The following is an 8,609-nucleotide window of genomic DNA, read 5'->3' on the forward strand; positions in this document are numbered from 1 at the left end:
CTCAGGATCGGGAATCTTTGGAGAATAGAGAATTGTTCGGGGAAAACACTCTCTGGTGACAAACCTCAAGAAGGCTAACGATCGATATTTTTATATTATATTAACCGTTGACATTATTCAACAAACTTAAACACAGCCTCACACGTATGAGGTTCTGATGAACTTTTTCAGGTGATAGGATTGTCGTGTAATCGGTGTCTAGTTGGCAGGTGGCTCGGTATGTCGTGTATCCATGGCAATCGGTAAGGATGTGGCGGACGGTGATGTCAACGCCACAGAAGCTGCAGAGCGGAGGACTAGATTTTTCTAAGAGGTACAGTGAACTATTAATCGAACAACTAACTGAAAATTAAGCGCGTGACATCACTGAAGTCACAGCGCAATATCACAATATCACAAGTCCCTTCTCGATCACGATTAGTGAAAACCCTACACTATGTTCCACAGTAAACGGTAAACTGATTACAACGTCGTAAACAATAAAAGGATTACAACTTCTTGGGTTCAGAACCCTGTGTTCTGACCCGTGGGTTCAGAGCCATAGGTTTGGAGTCTTAGCAATGGTCTTGGAGTAGGTGCACTCATGACCATTGCTTACCACACAACAATATTAATCCTTCACAGGCCCCGATCAATCATGCTTCGCGGTTTGTGGGAAGTTCATATTTCGGATTTGATAAAACATACAAACAACAATTTCAATCCTCTTGGTGTATCTTTATTTAGCAATGAATTGATTTCAATGCTGCACTGTCTAACAAAGATGACTTGCATGTTAAAGACACATTTGCCATTTTGCATGGTACATTTTGTCTAGTTAAATTGGTATCGGAAAGAGTCCACTTTTGATTTTTTTTTTAAATAAAACTGGACAGATGGAAAAATGTACGTATAAGTACATTCATTTTAATCTTACTTTTATCACTTATTGAGCATTCCTTTGTGAAGTGATGCAACTTGATCAACGAATGTAAAGTTAGCAAAGTTACTTCACTCGTACCACGGCACTGTTTAACGTACTAATTACCAAAAACAGATTGAAATTGAGAAGAAAAAAAAAAACATAACCTTTGAATACTCATTATCTAGTGCCAAATAAATAAGACAGAAATATAAATAAGTATAAATAGTACGGACACAAAAAAACTCACATTAACACTACATATAATATAACGTTAAAAGCTACATCTTGGCTTATCGAGTTCGATGGTAGACAGTCACGAAATATGTTTTGCAACCGTTCCCATCAATCCTAGATATTGGAAGTTTTGTCTTATTGAGAGTGTAGATCAAAACCAAGTGTATGTGTATTTGTGTATGTGTGCATGTGTGTGTGTTTCTGATTCACTTAGTGATTTCTCTCTCAGACGCCAGTCGCTTTCATTTATACTTCGTTGCACTCCAAGTACAACTGTCGGCAATCGAATCCAGAACGTCCATTCCTTCCGGCCTCATAAAAGCTTTCGAATGATTTGCCAGTTTGTCGCTCCAGAATGTAGCTTGTAGCATACCTGAAACAGAGCATGATAGCAGGTAAAAGTAAGTGCGCGTTCAGTGTTTCATTATCGTCAAGCAAGTATCCAACTAAACGGGTGGTGCAAAAATCATAAAACACTTACGAGCCTAATTGACAGAATATGCTCGAACCGCCAATCGCTCCCATGCAGTCGATATTCGCCTCGCAGAGAAACTTTTGCATGCAACGATCATCGGCATTGCGTGTGCTGCGTACGTAGCCCTTCATCATGCTCAAACTGGCAACGGTAGCATCACTGATGACGTCCTTCTTTCCTAGATTCCGTGCGGTCAATGAACGATGGGAAAACGACGTTTTCAGGGCATCCAGCAGGTTTACGACAATGTTAATGAACTGCAACGATAAACAACAATACATGGTATATCGTGTTTGCTAAAAAGGGCTACAAGATCCCGAAAGCACACTGTAACACAGCTGAGCAAAAGATTTTAAGCATTAAGTTTACATTTACATGCCAAACCATTCCAGGTGATTTTGTCAAAGATCGTCATAAACGCAAATCGCTTTCTATCATTTTTAATGTTGTTTTAGATTTTGATGAAGACAACAAATATCCTCAAAAGACTTTCAATCTGAATTTGTTTTTTGAAACTGCTAAGAAGTACATATTGTAATACGGATTAACTGATTTGAGCAAAACATAAATCATCAAAAAGAGGCACACGGATACAGAGACGAAACATTTTCCAAGCAAAGGTGCTCTTATTTCGTTTATGACACGAGACTCATCCATAAATTACAGTAAAATAATTAGTATTAGTGAGCGACTATTGATGTACATTATCTCGAAGCTCTAATACAAACATAACCTATGTTGCCATATAAATTAATGTAGAGGTGTGATGTTTCTTTTTACATAAAAGAGAAATAATTGTATTTTACACTCTATAACTAAAGCATACTACGTACGGCATAAACACTAAGTAATGTACAAATACGTACCTCGCCAGCCTGTTTTGCCATCGTATTTACTTGGTCCGGATCTTTGGCGCCAAACATGGCTGTGAAAACTGCAGCTAGAACGTTCTAAATGTTCAGAGGAAACAATTTAAATTAAACTACACTTTTCGAAGGCTAAACTTACTACAAAATGAAGAATAAGCAGACGATAGAGAGCATAGCAATGCAACCGAAGTCAAGTAGTAGCTTTGATGCTATTAAGTTTAGGTCAGGGATGATAAGTTAAACCATGCGGAATTATGGCAGAATTATGGACGAAGTGCATTTTTTAACAGTTTAATCAACTTACTAATGAAGCCTTAATTACATTATCAAAACAATTTACAACTCCACATACAAGGTTTTACTTGTTTATCGTTATTTTGCGTTTTAAATCGTTGTAGTTCGTGGGCAATTATAAACAAAATGGTTATTGGATACCTTATTTAAGGCAGCATCATTTTACATCTGTAGAACAACATTGTATTTTGCAAAACAAAAATCTGTCCCTTGGGAGAAATGAAAAATATCTTCCTCTTCGGCACTACCATAACGAACGGTCATGTCTGCCAATTTTAGGCTTCAAAGAAACATTGCAATTTGCAAGGTAACATGATATCAATGGCCAACATTACAAATTTGTGTGAAACTTTAATTTATTGCTAGATTCAGTTGTTTGGCTAGTTTCTCTACCTTCCAAATATCTTATTACGAGGGCTGACAATAAAGTAAGGTCTCCAACGCTGCAACTTCGCCGGATCACGCGCTAGGCGAAAACTGGCAACACCGCCGTGTTCCTTGGTTCCCCCACTACCACTTTTCTGCTGGGTGAGGCTTCCCCGACCGCTCAGTCTTGGCTGAGCAGCCGTCAACAAAAAAATACGTTTTTTGAGTGCGAAAAAGGTGACACCTATTGAAATCCATCGTCAACTAGTTGAAGTTTACGGGGAAAAGTGTATGGACATAAAAAAACGTGCGTAAGTGGAGCCGCGAGTTCAATTCCGGGCGCACTAATGTTCACGACGAGGAGAGAAGTGGCCGACCGTCGGTCTCGGATGCGATTGTTCAAGCAGTGGAGGCAGAAATGCTCAAAAACCGCCGTGCGACAATTAGGGACTTGGAAGAGAAGCTTGGAGGAGTGTGTAGCAGCGTAACAATCCGTCATATCCTTGTGAACAACTTGCAGTATCACAAAGTTTCTGCCCGATGGGTGCCGAAACAGCTGACCGAAGACCACATGACCACCACACCTGGGCTGCGCAAGGCGGACGGAGAGTGGTATTCTGCCGGCATAGACAAGTTCATCGTGCGGATGCGCAAGGTGTTGGAAAAAATGGCGATTATGTAGAAAAGTAGCCAAGACCTTGGCGTTTCCAACGGTGTATCGCTTTTTGTAAATAAATGTCAATTTCCATGAAAAAAAAAAATTGGAGACATTACTTTATTGTCAGCCCTCGTACAATGCTACCTGACAGGAAGCTTTGTGTGCGATGTTTTGTATCAAACGGTAACGGTTTTTATAAGTACAACTAAAATCATCAATCGAAGCTATGGCCGCTAAAGTAGTGTGAAGCAAGCGTATGGATAAATTATAAAACTATTGCATTGTGATGGGCATACGAAGAGCAAAGCAAGTATTAGTAAAGCGTGTTGGAATTGGATTATGCGATTGGTTTTGTTGATTGTTTTTGCTATATATGATGTATGTAAGTAGTTATTTTACTTAATCACACTAATTAGATCATCCATCACCTACGTTTGCCAATCTCGTACCCCCGTTAGCATTCATTTGCTTACCTGCATTGGCGATCCACCATTGTCGACCTTATCAATGCCATCTCCGGCACCGCCGCCGCCAAGCAGGGTAGTAATAATTTTCAACCCAACCGAAATCACATTGGCCCACGGTGACTGTCCGAACGATGACACACCGTTGTCAATGTCGTCGGATTTGGTCGGCACATTTCCTCCGCCACCGCCTCCTCCGTTGAAAATCATTTGCATCAGCAGTCCCAGCATGTTGGACCAAGAAAATCCGCCTTCCTGTATCTGGTTGGTCTGTATCTCATCGATGTCATCGAGAGCCACCTTTTTGATGGCGTTCGGTTTTTCCGCAAACTTTCTCTGCTCCACGGTGTGTTGTTGATACTGTTGCGGATATGCCCAGGTGCAGATCACCAGATTACTTAACACAAGCCCCAAAAGAAGCATGTTTTGTCCCATTTTGTGATTCATCTTGCTGGAATTAAAAAGCAAAGTGCAATGGTTGCGTGATTTCTTTTGTAATGTTGTATGTAAGTCATTGATGCTTCATCAATTTCAAACAAATATAATGCTTTATTAAACATATTCAAATGAGTTTCAATCTAGCAACTGAACTAATAATTACACTTATCATACTAGGTACAAACCTAAACAGTTTATCCTCAATAGTATTAACCTTTTTTTATTCTTAAAAAAATCGTCATCTCAAGCATTATTTTTGCAAATTTAAAAATCATTGTTAAAAAAAAAAAAACAGTCAGCTACGTTCCAAAATAGCACCTTCACTTCCTCCAGGCACTCAAAAATCCGGCACAACGACAAGGAATAAAACGACGACCATGACATAATATCCACAAGAAAAAACTTTCTCTTTTCCGACGCATCAAAATCGATCCACGAATCACGTATGAGCTTAAACCGTAATGTTTTCGCTCAACCGCTGCGTACACAAAACAGATAGTGTGAATCAACATGTTTTACTTGGAATGTCGAACATAATTAAGAAAAATATTCATGATGAAAAAAAATAAATAAATAAAAAGTATACGAATGCGTAAAGAATGTGAAACTCACAATTTGTTTTACGGCGTGCAAGTTTTAGAATAGGCACGACCTAGAAATTAACACGAAACCCGGTGCCCCAGAAACTTCCTGTGGGGCTGGTTAGCACTCTTTTGAGTTCATTTCTTTTCGGGTCAAATATCTTTTCAGTCACTAACCTGCTCAATAACGGGCGGTTTTTTTATGAAGGGGTTTAAATTAAACGCCTTTTCTTAGGATTATTTACTTTTTGTAAAATGGTATTCAAGTGTAATGTGTAAAAACAAAACAACTTGTATTCCTTGACATGCATCGTCATGGACAAAAAACTTATACTTAAAAACCCCCCATTATGATACTAATATTGACACTTTGAATGATTAAATAATATAAGTACAAAAATGTATCATAATTATCACCACGAAATGATATTGAGCGTTGAATTCTTTAGAAACGTGTAAATTTCCCATCAAGAGCCAAAGCGCGGAGCCGCCTTTGGAGGCTGCCGCTGTAGGGTAATGTGGATCTCCAATGCATGACGAATATAAGAGACAAGAGAGACAAAATATCACTGCCAGCAAAAGAGAAAGTTCCAATCATTGACCACCGTAATTTCCGCAAAAGAAAAAAAAAAGGGTCAGGATCCCATTCGATTATAACTCAACTCTTGTTGTTTGTACCGCTTCGCCGATCGTACTTGGTTCGATATTTTTATTCAAAATATAATAAGCATTAAAGTAAAACACTTTAAACAATTAAACCGTTTAAATTGTACCGTTTCACAGCAATGGTTTTGCATTTTTTATGTGAAAAAAAAAATATGAGTACAACAGCTTCGGCAGTAATGAATGCCATGGCATTGGAAACCCCGTTCTATAACCTAAATAAAAGATAACTGTAAAGAGGCTTTCCCGTGTTCCCATAACTGTAGACGGTCGGGTCGGTCGATCTAGGATTCATATACATTTTCTACCATTTTATTGGTGAAACTTTTTTCCCAGAACGGTTATTCGGTTTTTGGTGCATACACAACTAACACGTGGAATGAATGGATTTCTGTTCGATTACACAGCACAGCACAGTTCATTAACGCATGTTTTGATAGAAAACAAAATCCAGGAATGCTCGTACGTATTAATGCACTAAGTGCATATCTGTATACAAACAGCTCCGTACTGCTTAACCAGCAACACTTATCACATTTTATCAACATTTTGCTACAAATTTCACCACATGCCCTATACCTGCGCCATTTTTATAGCCACTGTTCAGCACAAGATGCTTTCGAAAAAACTTTCTCTTGGTCATACAAAACGAAATCAAGGCGGGTCGGATACACAAACCGTATATATTGACTACAGTAGGAAATGAAACACCATCAGACGAAGTGCGCTTTACAACTTTAACAAATCTGCGTCCTAACAAGAACAAACCTTGTTTTTTTTTTAAATTTCGTTTTACTTCCGATCGCAAAAATACGGTCCACGGATACGGCTTTCGTCGTTGATGGTATGAAAGCACGATGCACCGTCGTTATGCACCCCACCGGTGGTTCTTTTCTGCACAAACTTCACTGTACGTCTAAGAGACGCATTGCCTTGAACTTGCCTTTTTATAACATGACCCACTTCTTTGGTTTGCTTTCTTCTTTCTTCTTTCTTGGTGTGTGTTTTACAGTTACCAAGGCGCTCGACCTCTCATCAACGGCAACAGCAGCATCAACAAGGCAACGTTTTATGCCGCGATCGCACACGGATCGAAGAATGCGCATAAAACTGGAGAGAGAAAGCGAGAGCGCGCAGGAGAAAAAATGTATACCGAAGAAGCTTGGAAAAGATTGAACTATACGCACAGACACACACACACATACACATCAACGCACACATACACCAATGCGTTTGTAACAGGATAGAAAGATAATGTTGCAGATGGATCAAAGCGAGAGAAAGAAGCGTACTGCGTACAAAATGTAAGCTGATTGAGCTCAATTCCCTTCTCTTAATCCACCGACCCAAACCAAACCCGGCTAAATTATTCAACTACCCGTGCAAGAAATCCTATCCAGTACTGCCTGCCGATGAATCAGGTCCCTTTACACTTGTATTACAAAATGTCGAAAAGCAAATTGAAAAAAGGAATATATTTTTTTTTAATATGCTACCTAATGTTAAACACAGAGCACGATATATACAAATTTACTAGCCAATCAACTCATATGAGTTTCTTGTAATAACAATATTCTATTCACGTAATGTAGAACGTAATTCCAAAGGATTTATTTTTGCAACGATTTTAAATCTCTAAATCACTCCCTGGACCAAAAGCTTAAGCAAAGAATAAGCAAAAATCAAACAGTGGCCCGTTCCTCGCTTGTACCATAATTGATATTTCTCGTTCCATTTTCTGAGCCGCTGTTTTTTTTTAACCGATTGTAGCACATACGTTACGGGTAAACGAGCATAATAACAGCTGCACGGTCGTCCGCCCATTGAAGACTCTAGACACACTAAAATTGTACAGTTAAAAAATAACTCGGCAGGTCACTAATTGAATCTAATTTGCAAGTAATTATCGCCGTATTGTTGGCTGTCCAACAGTGTAACAGTGTAATTTCTACATGTCAAAAATATGATTTTTAGTAAAATGGCAAGGCAGGAAGGTTCATTAGGAAAAAAAACTTTTAAAAAAATCAGATTACCATCACTCAAGAGAATAATTGTTGCAAAACTTCTATCTTAAACGATTTATTTAAACAAATTTTTAGCTTTACATATCACCCAAAAGGGATTTTCATTGTAGTTTGAATAACAAACTGTTAAAAGTACTGATGGGAACACTTGAAACGAACGGGCTAATTGATTGTTCATGACTGCGCGCCGGATGATGCGTGCAGATGCAGACACAGAATAAAAATGCAAGAACACTTCTAACTGTACTTTAACTGCAATTAAGGCGAAAGAATGTTGAGAATTGCAAATAATAATTCTCACAATAGAGCCAATTCTTTAAGGGTAACATTCCCTGTTTGTGTGTGCGCAGTTCGATGACCGGCTGCTAGACACTACTAATCGCAACATGAAAGATGCTGTTCCCCAAAGCATGAGAAACATTCGTAGAACAATTTAACGCGTCTTCCTAGTCAAGCGGTAATTTACTTACATTCATACTGGCTAATGCATGATTTAAGAGTTGTCTCGACTATATACGATTGATTCGAATGACAGTTGTTTTATCTCTAGGAAAGTTGTTTTAAAAAACTAATCTAGGAATTCCTAATGTCTAGTTATCTACACTAGATATTTATCATTTCAACACTAATCGCTGCATA

At 38.6% G+C, this 8,609-nt stretch overlaps 1 protein-coding gene across 2 annotated transcripts; it reads right to left on the bottom strand.

Annotated features, from left to right (window-relative positions):
- Positions 1–1,384: 1,384 nt before the first annotated feature.
- LOC126565138 (uncharacterized) lies at positions 1,385–4,734 on the bottom strand. Of its 2 annotated transcripts, XM_050222284.1 has the most exons (4): positions 4,274–4,734; positions 2,480–2,563; positions 1,620–1,870; positions 1,385–1,511 (listed from the first exon to the last, which is right to left on the bottom strand). In XM_050222284.1, the coding sequence occupies exons 1-4, from the start codon at positions 4,709–4,711 to the stop codon at positions 1,385–1,387; spliced, it is 900 nt and encodes a 299-aa protein (XP_050078241.1). In that variant the 5' UTR covers positions 4,712–4,734. The 2 variants fall into 2 exon arrangements, with proteins under 2 accessions (XP_050078241.1, XP_050078243.1); XM_050222286.1 differs by lacking the exon at positions 2,480–2,563.
- Positions 4,735–8,609: the final 3,875 nt, after the last annotated feature.

Source organism: Anopheles maculipalpis, chromosome 3RL (assembly GCF_943734695.1).
Source record: "Anopheles maculipalpis chromosome 3RL, idAnoMacuDA_375_x, whole genome shotgun sequence".
Lineage (NCBI taxonomy): Eukaryota > Metazoa > Arthropoda > Insecta > Diptera > Culicidae > Anopheles > Anopheles maculipalpis.

What these genes read in the sequence shown, in the direction of transcription:
- LOC126565138 (XM_050222284.1), bottom strand. Translation starts at nt 4,711, where the DNA reads ATGAATCACAAAATGGGACAAAACATGCTTCTTTTGGGGCTTGTGTTA. An exon ending in TGGCAAAACAGGCTGGCGAG is followed by an intron (nt 1,871 to 2,479) that starts GTACGTATTTGT and finishes TTATCGTTGCAG; the next exon opens with TTCATTAACATTGTCGTAAA. An exon ending in ATATTCTGTCAATTAGGCTC is followed by an intron (nt 1,512 to 1,619) that starts GTAAGTGTTTTA and finishes GCTCTGTTTCAG; the next exon opens with GTATGCTACAAGCTACATTC.